At 44.6% G+C, this 17172-nt stretch overlaps 1 protein-coding gene across 5 annotated transcripts in view; it reads right to left on the reverse strand.

Moving 5' to 3' along the window:
* The window catches only part of EXPH5 (exophilin 5), a 533865-nt gene that overhangs the window by 151072 nt on the left and 365621 nt on the right, over positions 1 to 17172 (reverse strand). For 4 of the 5 annotated variants that reach the window (XM_085621525.1, XM_085621524.1, XM_085621526.1 and 1 more), the window contains exon 2: positions 14245 to 14402. In XM_085621525.1, the coding sequence (XP_085477651.1) occupies positions 14245 to 14402 (158 nt within the window). Of the gene's footprint in view, positions 1 to 14244; positions 14403 to 17172 lie in introns of those variants that run through there. The other variant, XM_085621529.1, reaches the window with a different exon arrangement.

The raw sequence follows: 17172 nt of genomic DNA on the forward strand, positions 1-17172 counted from the left end.
GAGGTCCCCGACTGTTTCGGCCTGGAAGGAAAATATGGACTGGTGCATGTTTCGGGAAAAGGTGGTGTATGTAGCGAGAGGTAAGCCTGGGACATGGGTGAAAGTATGGGGCCCCTGGAACGCCTACCGCGGGGGAATCTGTGCCCCGCCGTTATTGCCCGATCCATCGCCTGCCCCGTCCCCTTAGCCGGTTTAGCTCTCCGGTACCGGGCACTGAGTCCACCCAGTCCCTGTTCTGACCTTCTCCCCCCCCTTGATACTCCTATGGATTGGTAGGGTCCCCCTTCTAGGGGAGCACATGCTGCTGTTTTCGATCGTGGGTTGCCTTGTGGTTTGATTTTGTTTGTTGTTATTTATGTTTAAAAGAAACCGTCATGTGGGGTCCGGATGGTGTGGCCATCAACGCGGCTTCCCTTTGCCGCAGCCTGCGTTCTACTGTGTGTATCTTATGCTCCTCTTGTTTGCTAGCGGCCGGCCTGAAGGTTGTAGGCCCATCTTTGTATATTCTTTGAACTTTGTAATAAACGGTTTCAAAAAAAAAAAAAAAAAAAAGAGTGATGCCTGTAAGAATGTTCTGGCGCAGCGCTGCTCTGAGAGCGGAATAGCCTCAAGGCGCTTTATTTCAATGCGTGAGCGCAGTGAGAATGGAGCTGCGCTGCTTGTTTGTAGACTCTTTTTTAGTAAAAAAATCGGAAACTGCGCTTTTCAATCTGCACTTAAGAGTCGCACAGAGTTCCTTTTTTTAGGAGGGGGGGGGGGTGAGAGGATAGAGGAGCCCAAAACTCACAGAAGTAAGTAGAAATCCAAGCAAGTGGGAGGCTTACATTTCACATCCGCTAAACCTACTCCTGTTGATCGCACAGGTACATTTATTCAAAAAATCTGATTTTTGCACAATGTTTTTGTTTCATCTTGTCTACAGGGACCGTATTTTGCCAGTGAATGAGTATGGCGGTGCTGCCTTCCGGTTTTCACCCTGGGGAGACCGAGGCACGCACTCCTGTCTTTCGCAGAGTCCCACACTTTGAATTAGAAGATCCGACCTTAACGCTTAGTTGACCTTTTTGTGCACATAAACTCGAACTCAGTGCATCGTCCCCTTGAAACTTTGTCTAACATGAGGCAACTGTACCCACTGGGGCCCACATATTGAGAGATGTCAGGCTGCCCTATGCCCGGCGTGAGCAGCTGGCAGGCTTTTTTACCACGGTACATTCTGGAATTTGTAGATTTGCATTTATATTAGGAAAATAGAAACTAAAAGATAGAAAAGAAACTCGTATTTCGTACTCTCCGCTGGCGTGGGACACTTGAGACGTCTGCGCCCTGGCAGGTTGCAGCCTCGGGTCCTAAAGCTGTGTGATGTGAAACCAGCGGCGGCGGCCAGCGGACGCCACTAAAGACAGACACACACAAGCACGCACTTCACACCACTCGATTCCAAAACACAGGCACAGCCACGCCTCGCCGATAACTGTATTCTTGTAGTTCGAATACTCACACTCCGCTTTACACCTTTTACTGTAGACACTGCAAAGTGGTGTCTGTGTTTATGTTGTCCGTATCCTATGTACGACCCCTGACAAGGCGCTGAAGTGAGCGTGCAAGGCGTCTAGGCGCTGAAGTGAGCGTGCAAGGTATGCACGGGATTCCCGACCCGACGAGCCGCGGAATTGAACGTGCTAAGGTGGTACAGTGCATACATCTTTAAAGTTTCACTGGGTTTGCATTTTTCCCACCCACGAGGCTTCTTACAACGCGCGTGAAGGTTTTGTTAAAGAATTCGTGGCTGCAGAGCGTGCTCGTGGATTCGAGGAGTCCACCCCCAATAATACTAGCGGCCAAACCATACAGTTAAAGACAATCTTTATGTGTCATAATTACATGGGTAGTTAAATCCCCATAAAGTACAGTGCCCGGGGGTTTGGAAGAAATGCGAGTGCCCCTGGGCGAATTGCCAACCGTACGGATATAAAACCGACTTTCTGAGTAGCAGGGCCGGACCCTGAGAGCGAAAATGTGGGCGACTATGAGGATGCTGTTGGAATTAAACTTACATTTCTGAGCATCGGGTTAAACTCTGAGATCTCACGCCTCTGGCTGTCTCTACCCCGACAAGTTGGAACACGTGCGCTTCAGACCCTGGAAGCCCCGGACACGCTACGGGAGTCTTCCTGCCCACACCCCCAAGAAGCAGGTATTTGGGTGGTCAGACAATGCGCGCCCCCGGACCATGCGCCATCCCAGAAGCAGGTACTCAGATGGTTGAGACCTTGAAACCTCCCAGACACGTCTCATGGGGTCTCTCCCGATAGAGACCCGTTTCGAGGCCCCATTTAAAAAACTGCAGATGCTCTTCACTGGTGAGACCTGGCCCTCTTAAAGCCCTGGCTGTAGCGTATATGTGTGTGGGAGGCTCTGTGTGTGTGTTGGCGGCTCTGTGTGTATGGGAGGCTCTGTGTGTGTGTGTGTGGGAGGCTCTGTGTGTGTGTGTGTGGGAGGCTCTGTGTGTGTGTGTGTGTGTGTGTGTGTGAGAGTGTGTGGGAGACTGTGTGTAGAATGCTCTATGTGAGTGGTGGGGGTAACTCTGTATGTAGGTTGCTCTATGTGAGTGGCTCTGTATGGGTAGGTGGCTCTGTGTGTAGGTGGCTCTGTGTGTGTAGGTGGCTCTGTGTGTGTGGCTCTGTATGTGTGGGTGGCTCTGTGTGTGTGGGTGGCTCTGTGTGTGGGTGCAAATGCAATAGGTCTCGCATTGGAGAGTGATTAAGCTATTGACATTGTAAATAACAATGCCGTTTCTTTAAATGTTTTAAAAACAAAAACATACAAGAATGTCATGAGCAATGCCAACAGCTCTAACTTTAACAATGCCGAGACCATTGCATTGTAAATGCTTGTTGTCGTTTGGAAATGGCAGCTTTTGTTTGGTGTATACACTTAGTAGTCCCTCCTTTTAGCCTTTTGTATCCTCCCATGAAGACTGCCCCTGTTACATGTGCTCTTACTCGTCAGGTTATGTAGAGAGTATCAGGAGGACTCATTAACATTAAGTGTTCTGTTTACTTCACTTCGGCAGTTTCATTTGCTCTGCCCTCACTTAATCCCCCTGTGCTTTCCCTCCAACCCCCTCACCCCTCCAACACCACTGCTTGCCTATCCCCACATCCCTCCGAGGTTGCTGATATTTTTTTCTTTTGTTTAATTTAAGTTACAGCTTCACACTTAATCTCCCTGTGCCAACTCTCCCCACCCCCTCCCATAACACTGACTGTTTCTTTTGTTTCATTTAAATTACTGCTTCACACGTATCTCCCTGAACCGTTCTTTCCCCACCCCATCACCCCTCCCAAAACACTGCTTGCCTGCCCCCACCACCCCTCCGAGATCTTTCTAAACAGCTGTTACACAGCCTGGCACCCAATTCATGGCCGCCGCGCATCCTCTGCTCTTTGCTGGTGCTGCATGCCCTTCTCCCTCGTTTCTTGCCGGTTCCCCTGGTACTGCCCCTAGCCGCCTCCCCTCTGGAGGAATCCTCCCTCCTGCTTTAAATCCTAGGGTGTCATTTTGAGACCTCTCTCAGCAGGTAATCCTAACATTAATGTGTTTGGTGCACCTTGGTCAGCCTCTCTGTACAGGTGGGAGGGAGTCTGTTGCACTGCCACTGGTCGCCGCTGCAGGGGATCGCCCACAGGAATCTGGGGAGATGATATACTGGCCGCGCATTATCATGGGACGCTAGAAAGGAAATTGTAAACGGACCGCATTGAGAACTGTTCGATTTGCTGCAAATCATGCAGCACAGGACTGCATTTTTTACATTATGATATTCTTAATTCCTTACTTTTTGTAAGATTGCACTATAGGTTGTTCTGGGTACTACCACTTTAATGATGGCCGCCATGCTAGTATACTCCGAACACAGTGAAAGGACCTTATTGGCCGACGGACTCTAGTACTTAAACAGGTTGATCTACAGAGCCAAACTTGTAGCTAACTTGGGACGGTTTCCACAGAGCTCGAATAAAAGTGAGGAGCCCTCGGTGTGCGCATCCAGTGTAACGATGTAGGTTCATCCACTCTAGCTAGGCAGGGCTAATTATGGGCGTCTGCGCCTAGCGTCAAGTTATGTCGTTGGTGATCACGTGGATTTGCCGCTATGCTGGTCTCTGTAAGGCACTCTCTGTCTGCTGCTCTTCCTGTCCCCGGTTATGCCTCTGCCTGCCAATATCTATCTCCCTCCTCCCCTCCCCTTTCATGTGTCTGCCTCTTTTCATGTGGTCTTCGGCTTTTCTCCCTTTGCTTTTTATCTTCTAATTTCGAGTGCTGCTGTGCTGCACACTGTGGTCCCCTTCTAGGGTTGCTGAGAGCTGAACCATTGCTCAGCGGTATTCAAAAGTACAATGCAGACATTAATCATTCTATTTCTTCCGGCTTTACTCCAGCCCTAAAGCTACGAGTTGGCCATATGTGTAATAGTGAGAAAAAAATGTAGACTGTAAATAGCCTGTAAATGGAGACCTAGTTTTGAGGGCATAGTGCGCTGAGTCACATAAGACACCGCTTCTAGGGAAACGCTTTCTGCAAAATATGTCACTCAACAGGCTTCTCTTGACCTGGAGCTTTTGCAAAAATCATGCTAACTGCTGTCGGTTCAACTTGTGAGATGTGACAGCCAGCGGATGCTCTAAAATTATAGGCGGCATTCGTTGACATTGGCCCTGCGTGCCGGCTGAGGGATATTTGCATTAGCTCGGTAAAACACTACCACATATATGTTCCATTTAGGTTAATTTTGTTGATAGTCATGTGGGGATAAAACTCTAAACGCATTGACCTACTACTGCGACAAAGAAAGAAGACTGGTTCCCAGTGAGGGGTGTGGATGTAATTTCATTTGGACAGAATAGTTACCAATTTACCATATACAGTCCAGGGTGGACAGCTGTGTGTGTGTCTTTGCATCTATACTCATCTGTCCCTCATGACTGGTTTGTTTAGTGTTAGCCGGATAATCTACGAAGCACAATTTATTCAGAGTATAACCCATAAAACCGCTACAAGGGACAAACGTTTCCATGGAGTGTTTCATACAAGCAATATGAATAAGCATCTAGGAATTTTGGTTTGCCTAAATGGTCCCTCTAGATGACAATAATATTTTTTGTAATAACGTTTTACAATGAAACCACAGTTACATTAAGGGGCATAAGACAGATGGCCTACATGCGAGGTTTAGCACTCTGGTATGATGTAATTGTGCAGACATTTCCACCATCATTTATCAACTTATTAGGTTTAGCCCAATATTCCGGGTACAGGCGAACACACAGCATTGCCACCACAACGCAGCCTTGGTTCCCACATGCATACGAATCAGTGGAACATGTTTTAGTATTCCCTTTGCTCTTCAACTTGACTGTTACAAATCTTTAATCCTAACTGTAACAAAATAAGTTTTAGGAATGCATTATGAATTAGGACGTCTGACATTTGGTTACGTGTTTATAAACAGTAAAATATTTGTAGGTCTCTCCTCAGACCGCGCATGTGCTGTTGCTTGCACAAAATGTTGTTTACTTACAGGGGGCTTAGAGAGCACACATTGCTTACAATGGAATGGCTTCATCATCCCTCATTTGCTTGCCCCTCTTTGGTCAATGAACACATGCCGGCATCACTTCCTTTTCTGCTGCTTGTCCCTCCCCAGTACAGCTACTATGCACCGCGTGTGTCCTTCCACTGTGCGCACTTCCGGAAGCACTTTTTTCATTTGTGTTGTACAGCACTCCAGAAGAGTGCATATGTTTGCTTGACCCATCGTTGATGCTTGCCATTGTGTCAGTCTTGTTTGTCGCCTTCTCCGTATCGCTTGCTGCACGCCCATGTTGTTTCTTACATAAAGGCAACCACCAGCAAACAAGCACCCAGCAGGGAGGAGTTTGCCAGTTGTAGTCACTATGAGCAGATTATAACAGACCCAGGATACTACTGGGTTAATATACATGATAAACTCTTCTTTATAGTTGCAAGTATGAGACATTTTTTCGCTATCCGATTTGCTAATGGGAAGCCCTTTTATTTAGGTGCCCGGGTGTGTTTTCTGCCCCGGTCTGATCCGGATTGTATTTCCCTGTTGAGTGAATAACTGACGTTAGTATAATGACAATACATCTGTGTGCCTCAGTATCACCAATGTGTGTTTGCTTTGGATCTGCAGAAGAGTTTATTTATTTATATTTATGCTTATTTTATAAACAAATCTTTTTTATTGAGCAGGACACTTTGAGCCCAGGACTGTGTAAATTGATATGATGACGCCCAGACGGAAAAGAACATTATGAGCAGGCGCGGTGGGCATGAAGGAATTTATTGTAGTATTGTTATCCTTATGACTTGTGCCAGTACTCTTGTTGGCAAAGTAGAACACTAGAACAATCTCTTGCCATTTAAAACAAAGCAAGCCACATACCCAGTTTTGGACCCTTTTTTGGAGTTTTCTAGCTCCCTATCTCACCGTTACATTCTTGTCTTCGTAGCCGGTGAGTCCAAAGTGAGTGAGTGAGTGTCTAAAACGCGATAGGCTGTAAATAATCTACTGACTACAGCCTACATCTATCGAACGCAGAAACGGCGGGTGCACTAAAGACGAGTGCTACCTTCCTGCACTTCCATTCACTATGCTCTGGTCCACCTCTCCCTGCCCCCCCCCCACTCATCCCCCTCTCTCTCGTACCATCTCTTACCCTTCACGCTCGCTCTCTCACACACTCTTCCCGCCTCTCTCATGTGGTTCACTTCAGGTCTTTGAGCACAGTTTCTTTCCTGTGCCTTTTCAAGGTTTCCCACCCTCAAACCCACCCTCAAACCCACCCTCTCCTCCTCTTCTTCGGGTGTCTGCTGTGTACACAGGAGCTCCCTTCTTTATGCATCTGTGGCCTGCTCTCCCCTTCTTTCTCTCATTCTCACACACTCTTTCTGCTTCTCTTTCTGGAGTTCATTTACCACATCATGCACAAACTACCTATCCTTCTCGATCTTCCTTTGTAACTATTCAGCTGTTATCCCTAGCTATTCACCATGCCACATAATTCCACTACACAAATACACTCCACACCACACAATTCCAACAGACACAATTGCACAACTAACAATTCCAATCCAACCCACATAATTCCACTCCATATCACATACATCCACCACACTCCAAACCAAAACACATGGGTAAAAGACATAGTCATTTACAATGCCAGTAGCTCCAACTCTCACATTTGTGATACCCATTGCATTGCAAATGCTTGTTTGTCTTTGAAATCAGTAGAACTTCTCCATTCCATAACCAGGCCACTTTTGTCATCTGCTTGATCAACTTCCTAAAACAGACTCTTTCCATCAGTGTTCTAACAGCGATCCCGGATTCTTTGAAGCAAACTGTTTTATGTTTGCAATTCTTTCGGAGCTGTAACATCTGACCAAAGGGTAGGTTGTTCTTGAGGCCACAGGGAGGGTGTCTACTGTAAGTCAGAAGAGAATTCTTGTTGGTGGGGTTTCTAGTCATGGTAGTGCAAAGATTCCCTTCAGGTATTTTGATGAGGTCGTCGAGGAGTTTATGGAATACTGTCAATATTTCAGGATAAATTTACGATTTATGCTAAGGTTATTCAATCAGACCATGAAACACGGCATTCCTAGAAGATCACCTGCCCAGAACATTAATATGCTCGTGAAATATCAGCCCCATAACCTTATTTGATAAGAGAAAGGATTACTGGGGTCAAAGATGTATTTTGCCTTTGAATGATCCTTAATACAGTTAACCAAATTGAAGGAAAAACTTGTTTCCATGGCTGTGCTTTTGATCTGAAAATAGTATTTGTTGATAAAATTAAATTAGTTCTTGGTCAAACTAATTGTGGTCAGTTCTACAACAACAACGGTCAAAACTATGTAGGTAAGGTTGAGCGTCAATCTTCTTACGAATGATGCCAAGGACCTCTTGCTGTGGGACACTGGGATACTGAAGAGACATGAGGCACAGATAATGGCACCATTACTAAAGAGTACAGATGGAGAATGCATGGAAGGGCAATGCACAAAATCGGTACTCACATCACTTTATGGACTCAGTGTATTCACTGTGACAATACTTGCCTGGCTCGCCCAGCCGCTCATGCATGCAGACCGTGAAACTGCGCGGGCCGGGTACACGCTGCTATTACTAGGTAAAGCACTCAGATGCGCCTTGTGACCAGGCTTGCACTGTACAAAAAGCCCATGTAAACAAAATAAATATAAAATCCTGTAGCAGTGTAACAAATATGGCTGCTTTAAACTGTTTAATGTTTGCGCTACCATTATAAGCAGGGATATAAGGGAAACGTGTAACATTTAGATTTTTCCAAAATTATTTCCAATGGCATGTTTTGCAGAGTAAGAGCTGTGTCACTTTTCTACCCTTAGTGAGTGAGGTGAATTAGGTTTGAAGTAGTACGGGGGTGTTTGGAGGGGCAGTCACTGAGTCAGCCTACAAGCTAGTGCACCCTGCACCCCAGCCTCTAAGGGAGCCTGGAAATCTCCCAATGGTATCAGTGCAGAGTGGCGCTTTCAGGGCCCCCCTCAAAAGTTATGATGCCTCCTGAAGATTTTCTCTTAGCAGTGGTTAGTCCCCCTCTTTTGTTCTCTCCTGTGCATGGGGCAATTCCGTGAGTTACAACATGCTCTGCACACACCACCTTTTTTGCAGATTAATGCTCGGCGCACTGCCGCAAAATGACAACCGGTGCTGAATCGGTAATCTGGCGCCATACACTTCTTCCTTAAAACCATCTGAGTGCGCGTGTGTGTGTCTGTATGTGTTTGTGTGCGAGTAAGATTACTTCAGCCAAACACAGCTCTGTAGAACAGGTAAGTTCCTTCCAGTCGCTTTCAATAACAGGGCACGCCTCTTAAGGTGCATGTTAACATGTCGCGAGCCTTTTGATGGCGGCCAGGAAGAGTTGGAACAAAGAATTGTGTTTATCTGCATTAAGTCCAGTGGAATTCTCTCAGGCACTTAACAACCCCACCTTCCCACATAAGGGAAAGTAAAAGAGAACTTGGGGACTGGCGTCTTTGAAGCTACTTGAAAGTGGAGTGATGTCTATAAAAAAATCTTTAGTTTCGAAGAGCAGGTTCCAGAGCAGAAACGTAACGCCTGCGGCCAGCAACTTCGAGAGTGCGATATTGTGGTTCCAGGTCAATTTAGTGCAGTGTAGTCAGCGTGGGCGTGATGAGGTCACTGGTTGGCTAGACGTGGAGGTGAAGCTTCAGACCGAACACACTGTGGGCGGCTTTCACAGGCACCACCACAAATGAAGGTATTCTTAGATAAATGAGGCCAAAAGCTCCTTGTGAAGCCCTTAGGTACCACCTCACCAGAGGCGCTGGGGTATGTAGGAATCAGTGAGCACATTGGAGAATCAGGCAGGGTAATGGTGGGCCCCGAGATCTGCATTGTCTATTGATGTTGGTAATGTGATCTGCGTAACACTTTAGCCCTACTCTCTAATGTATCGACCCTCCCATATGAGGTGCTACTGGAAGCCAGAAGTACAGCCCAATGGCTCTAGCCACACTGAAATCCCATGACGAGTGAGGTTTTCTGATCAAGCGGTTATATGAGCAATGTTTATCAATGATTCCTACTATGGTTTCAAGGATTGTATCGATTTTGTTTTCATGTTCTCATGTGAATGGTATCCGTGTGTGCTTCTATGGCAGTATGTGCCGAATGAAGAATACGAAGGATAAGCACAGAGCAATGTATTCAAGAGCTGGTGAAGTCACAGGGAAGAAAAACGCAGGTAAAGAGATCGCAAGTATGCATCAACTAAATACCACAATGTTAAAATATAAAAATGGACGAAATCTGTTTTGTTTTTTTTAAAGCCAGTCTATCTGTTTTATAGGCTTTGAATATGGAAGCAGCTATTAATCATTATTAAGAGAGGCTTTTTGAAGTCTAGACGGGGAATAGAAAAATGTAAGACCCTATATGAAGACCCTCGTAAGAGAATGATGGTTCTCACAGCTGGGAATGTCTGTCAGTAGAAATCGGGATACCATAGTATTTAGAGTTTCAGTCATCAGAATGAGGAACAACTATTAAAATCTGCTACGACACACACACTTCTGGGTTTTATCCTTTATTCTAAGGACCATTCCCTCTCCTTTTTATCAGGACGGGACTGGGAACTAAAAGCAGCCTAGGAAAATTTTGTCAGACCAGCCCCCTTACTGCATGTAACACGCAAGCTCGGCGGGCGCACCCGACTACTGCAAGAATGGGATGGGAAGGTTCCCCTACAAGAATATATTTTTTTAAAGAATTGCCAGTACTGTGTGTTTTACAAAATATTTTTCATTATCGAATCTTGTCTAATCATTGCATGGATGAATGAAAACTGGAGACAGGGCTGCATGGCTCTATGAATGAATAGTTGGATGGTGAATAGTGAGTGGATGAATGCACTACGGGATGGATGATAGCGGCTAAAGACTTTTACCTATGTAGAGCAAATGGTCTCAATGCACCGACCACGGGTGGTGCTGGTTTTCATTTCAGCTACCATTAATCCTTTTGAAGCATGCATAGCCTGGGTGTATTTAACACAGCGCACTAATATAAGCACTTCAAAGGATTAAACACAAACCATTAAGCTTTGATCTAAAATGGGAGAACGAACGCGATAAACCACGTAGTGGCTGAATTGCTCAAAAACCTTGCATCAATCCCTGCTTCCCCTAGACCACACTGTTTGATCCTAGACAATTACCATTTTTACAGTGCCTCCTTTTTCTTCGTCATCACGTGAGAGCGCCTTCAAATACATCAGTTCGAAGTGAGCTCTGCGCAAAAAGCAAAAGAGTAGAATTTTACTCCATCTATAGTAACAGCCTGTGCCACGTATGTAGACACAAGAGACTTTCTCTACATTCTCTAGTAGCATTGCCGTCAGGATGGTAGTGCGGTCATGAACAATTCAAAATTCATGATTAGGACCTGACATTTGGTATGCAATGCTATATTTAATAAACTAAACTTTCGTTGCAAAGACCATATTTAAAATACAAACACTGTTTTACATTTTGAAGAGTCCTTATGTCTGTACTTGACTCTCTCAGCCAAGCAACAGCAGGTCCCTCACCCCTCCAGCCGCCACCAAAGCCCTGAAGATCAGCGCCGATGGCGACCCTGCAGGACACAGGAACCACCCAAATGCAAGTACCACTGCTTCTGAAGGGCTCTTTTAAACCATTTGTTTTTGCATTAGCTATAAGCGTTACAGGCTGAAATGTGGCCGGCCGAACTTCAGCAACAAGACCGGCCCGAACAGGATCAAAACCGGCACTCATCCTGCCAGCCCTCCGGGTAAACGCCCGGTGCACGGTAGGGTCAGTCCGGCCCTGCCTTCCAGAGTCCAAATGTGTCCGGTGAGAACCCAGAGGGCGTGAGCTTTGCAACAAGGGTAATCCTGTTTCAATTCCATTAGGGATAAGCTCTCCACTCATAATTAGGCTCGAGTGCCTTTGTTGGTTTTTTTAAGCTTCACTAGGATAAAGTTCAGGCCACGCTGCAAAGGGTCATGGGGTAGTGTGGGAGGAGGTTTGCCTCGTGGTAAAAGTTATCTTGGACTTAGAAAAAACTGGCGCTCAATTAACTCAAGTAAGAGCTGATACAGGTGATGTTTAACCCGGATCTAGAACATTAGATCCTCAATGACATTTTCACCATGGTAGGACCAAACAAAGGCCACGGCTGAAGCTCTGCTGCCCTGCGTTGACCATCTGAAGGAGTCCAGAGATTCGGACACAGCACCTCAAAGCCCTCTCTACTCCTCGCCTGAGACCGAAGGAGGACTTCCACAGAACTATACTAATACAAGTGCAGGTGAACTGAATGCGGGCTCGGCCAAGGTGCCTTACGGAATGCTCTTCGTTGACAGCGCTGCTGTCGCTGGGGTCCAGCGCCTCATTAGTGCTTCTGGTAGCTAGAGCACGAGAGGCCTCTGCGGCCTGAAAAAGCCCTTCGTGTCTTTGAAATTACAGACATTTCTGTTGGTCAGAGGTGCTCTGTGCCATCACCACCTGCTTATGTCAGCCGGTTCAGCACAAACGCAGCACCACATACCGGTGACCAGGCAGCTATCCATGCATAAGTGACCACCTCACTCCAGGTCATTGCAGACACTGCCTCCAGCCCTGAGCATTTCATCTATAAATCACTGATTTCAGGTGTATCCGTCGAATTAGTTCAACAGAAGCAAAACAAGGCACGACCCAGAATGCATTCGGCCATCAAATAGAAGTCCAAGACTGGAAACAGCGTCTGCACTGACCTGGAGGGAGGGGGTTAGCCTATCCATGCACAAAGACTAACACACAAGCAGGCACTCATGCACAGGCATTCGCACTCGCACACAAGCATGCATTTGCATACAACATGCATGCAATCAGACAGAACCCAAGCAGGCTCACATGGATGGCCAGGGTTACAGAAACCGCTAGAACCAGAGAACAAGTCAAATAAATATCAATACATTCAAAAACGTGTACACAATGGGTACAGTTTTAATATTCAACCATCAAAAAAGAGCTTAGGAGACAAAGGCGAAGGTAAGTAGGGCAACAAAGGCGTTAACAGGGCACGGAAGGGGACCCCCACAAAAAAGAGGAAAGTAGCCAGAGCACAAAAAATAGGGCAGATAGGCAGGGACAAGAGGGGGAGGGAGAAGGAATGAAGGAGTGACAAATGCAATTCAAAGAGGAAGTGGGGGCTTGGGGCATAACCCTCAAAATAGCAATGTAAAAAAAAGTGATACGTCACCTAATGACAGAATGTGCGAAGAGTTGGGGCGAACAGAAAATGGATCCCTGCAAACCTTGTAGAAATGTTATTCTAGATTAAAGGCATCTACACACTTATAAAACTATGAGAAGGAAAATTTTGGTTAAAAAAAGTAAAAACTATAAATTCGTTTCTACCATTTGGAAACTAATTGAAGGCAAATTAATTAATTTAAGTATGAAATAACATACATAACGTGCGTTAGACAAAAAAACACAACAATGAACCCAGATTTCGGATAACCTACAGGTATAGTTAAATTGTCAATTTAATAATTTGTGGTGGTGAAATAAAAACATCCTACCACAAAAAAAGCGGCACTCCCATGGACACTTCCTCCAGGCGAAGTAGATAACCCATTTTCAAGATTAATGACATGTACACACTTATACAACCATGAGATGGACAATTTTGGTTAAAAAAAGGACATTATATGAATTCGTTTTTACCATTTAGAAAATAACTTCAAGCAAATTACTTAATTTGTGTATGAAATAACATACATTCAATTTAACTTCTGTTAGACACAAACCACCGCAGGAGACTGACGAATTTGAACTAAACAGCATAGGACCAAATAAGCTCATACGAGAATGATAACTGCACATAACAAATAGAAGAGGTTCCGAACAGCCGAAATCTGACAGCAGATGAACCTGGAACTTTAATACCTGAAGAGCCACAGCACCAACATGTTTATGGAGATGGCAGGAGAACACATCAACTGAGATTTCAATAAAGTAAAATGTATAATTAAATTAGTAACTTAATTTGTGGTGGTGGTAAAATACACAACCACACCAAAGTGGCACACCCTTGGGCACTTCCTCCCTGCCAAATAGACATACTTGGCCACACTACAAATTGGTTTGAGGGACGGGGTTATGTTTACATAACCATGCTACAGAGGCCACCGTCCTGACTTGAAAATTCTTAAACATAAACAAAAGCCAAATCTTTCCAAAAACAGAATAACCGGTTGTCTCATTTGCCTGACCACAGATACAAAAAGTAGAGAGCATGGATTTCTGAATACTGGAACATTCACCAAACAAAACTGGGCATACGGTGAATGAAGAACAACAGGATAAGCTGTGTGTAGAGAAGATAAAAAAAGGACAAACACTCAATATAAAGACTGCCCCATCCCTGTGCAGCACAGGTTATGGAGAGGACTCATAAACAGAAGTCTAAAGATTAAACTAATAACCCTTCACTGCAGTGCTTTCTCATGACACCCAAATTCCTGTCTTGAGACATCTGTGTGGAGGTAAAATGGAGGCAATTTCTGTACATTTCATTTTTTGGAGACCCACCCAGGTGAAGTTAGAGACCCGTTTCCAAATCTCTTTCAAACTCACCATTTTTGTTGGCCTTCTTCAGCCGATATGTAAGGGGTTGCTTTACAATGCTGCTCACATCTGGGTCATTCCGAAATTTCTTCCTCTGAATCTCCTCAAACCATTCTCCCGTCACTCCGTGGAGCCATTTGATGTCTCTTTTTGCATTCTGCAGTTTACTGAAATGAAACATCACAATCATTTAAATGCATGATCATGTTGATGCAGGAATCTTAACAATAGCATTAGGGAAGGGAGGATTCTATCATACAAGACCACAGAAGGGATAAAGAAACAAACAAATTGGGCAAAGATAGAGATCTATGCGAGGTACCCAGAGAGGGTCGACCTGAGCCTTCCAGAAAAATGGCTTTTAGAGGAAAAAGAATAGAATGGCAGAGAAAACACCACAAAAGAGCGATTGAAACCTACCCTGGAGAGGAAAGCATAGAGAAGAGCAGGCAACTTGAGTAAGACTAGCAAAGGTACAAAAGAAGACCTAGAATGGTACATTGCAAAGACGCACAGGGAAAAGGAAAGAGCAGTCACGTGGTAAAAGAGACCTCTAGAAGTATCAGAAGGTTTGAAGAAGAGTATAGCAGAGAGAAAGCAGGATTCACAGGTGATGGACAAGACAGGCCAAGAGGACCAGGGATCTCCAGTGCAAAGTAAATCACCAAGATGATGCTGGTGCATAGAAAGAGAGACAGTGAAGGCCACCAGAGATGAAAGTGGAGAAGGACTGGTTCCAGAGCAAAGCAATATTAGCCAGCGGTCTAAAGGACCAGTTGCAAGAGTATCCGATGGCTTCATTAGCACCAAAACTGGCCTCATTGTTGGGTAAGGGGACAGCAATTGCCACTCTTCATAAAGACAAACATCCATGCACCAGGACTGCTAAAGGAAGACGTCAAACAGAAGGAAATGAATAAGACAAACATGATCGGCCTCTATGAGCAGCAGAGACAATTCTTTCACGAAAATGACATGATTATACATGTGGGAAACCTGAATTTGAAAGGCAGAGGGGAAAGACAGGGTTTGGAGGAGGAAGGTATATAGTAGCTAAACCTCCAAGTGCGAGACATACGTAGGGAAATGGGTTATACTAGCTCAGAGATTTCCATCCAGAACAAAGCTGGGAATTAAAACGTATGTTAGAAAAAAAAGGAGCCAGAAAAATCAATTTCGCTTGAGAAAGACAAAATGTAAGGCGAAAAAGTGACAGCACGAAAAAAAAGCTCTAGACAAAAAATTCAAGAGAGTAGTTGACATTATAGTAGCTACAATTTATTCGTATTTTCGAGGATATGAATACACTTCTACTGTTATTTTATTGAATACTTGTGATTTAACTATTTCCAATTGGTACAATGTTTGAAAATGCTGAATATTTTCTAAAATCTTACTCCCACACCACAATTTATCCCAATTAATTTGTTTTCACAAAGTGCAGTTACTGTCACATTAAGGCTGGGTTCTTTTACAATTGCACATCAGCAGTTTCCTGTAGTGATCCGCAGTTATGTTTTGTGCACTTTGTTAAGCTGAGGATGGTAATGGGCCGAGCGCTGTGAAACGTCCCTGTGATGAATCTGTGAAATCCAAACCCGAAATTCATATTCATAAGCTTAACCCCAACAGAGTCTGGAAGTCAATGTTGATATCCACCTGCAATTACTAAATTTTGATTAACCATTTAAATACGGATATGAAGCTGCATTAAGTGGGTCTTTCTAAAAATACAACACATACTGCACACACTATGACCATAACTGTTTCTAGGCGCTATTAATGCCCATTTCATGGTACCCAAATGACTGAAAGGCTGAGTGGGACAAGCCGACGGTCAGACCTTGGACCAGCAGGCCTGAGAGGGTGCTCAGACAATTCGGATATTTTATCTTCTAAACAAACGCAGACACAGATGCAAATCTGCAGTTAATCCGACTCTGCAAGATTGGCCTGGTAAACTGTGGACGCTGTTGGTTGTGTAAAAAAAGTGCTGTGGGAGCCTGCTGACTTTGGAAATAAATATGAGAAACTGACTACTAGACAGGCACAGGTTTGTTATATTCTTGTCCAAAATCACTGAAGTCCTTGCGACTTGTTAATGATTGATTAGGCTGAGGTATACAATGCCTTCACCCACTATGAGAAAGTGAATGCAACAATAATGCTTTAATGGAAAGGTTATGTCTTAATGTCTCATCCGGCTAGAGGGGTGGGGGGAGGGGGGTGCACGTGTCCAGGCCATGTCCTGGTTAATGCTCGAGTTTCTTCTAACTTCAAAAAACAATAACATTTCGTTGAAAAAAAACATAAGCTGCAATAATGATGCTCCGGGCCTTTATTCTACCATGTAAATCACATAAACAAGATTTCTGTACAGGCTTCCAGAAAACTATGCATGCTGCATTTACTGGTAACTTGCAGAGGAATTTAGGGTTTAGAACCTTTGAATGTACGTCTTACTGATAATTGCTCAAGTTTGTTGGCACTTGACTTGCTGCAGAGAGCTCTTGTCCTGACTCAGTGATGTGGCACTAAACTGTTAGTAGTACTGATTACTGCCAGGATGATTATTAATAGGTAACCATAAATAATCATTACACAACTCCTGTGCACAAGAAAGAGCAGGCCTGCACAAGTCCACATCTACAGACGCTCTGCTGTAGATGCGCATGTCCACTGCTTCACTACAAGCAGGCCTGCACTTGTGTACAACTCACACTTCTGCAGTTAATGCAGCCCACCCTATAATATGGACCAGTAGAAAGCTTTGCATTCAATAGACATTAAAGACACACAATTGTATATATGTGGAGGACAGTTTATAGAATAACTGAAAAATTAAAATTGAAAGAAATGCAGTCAGATACAGAGACTGAGCCGAGCAGAGAAGGGAGTCAACAACAAAAGTTGCCATGTCGTAAAGGAATTCTAGGT

This window comes from Triturus cristatus, chromosome 8, assembly GCF_964204655.1.
Source record: "Triturus cristatus chromosome 8, aTriCri1.1, whole genome shotgun sequence".
NCBI classification, from domain to species: Eukaryota; Metazoa; Chordata; class Amphibia; order Caudata; family Salamandridae; genus Triturus; species Triturus cristatus.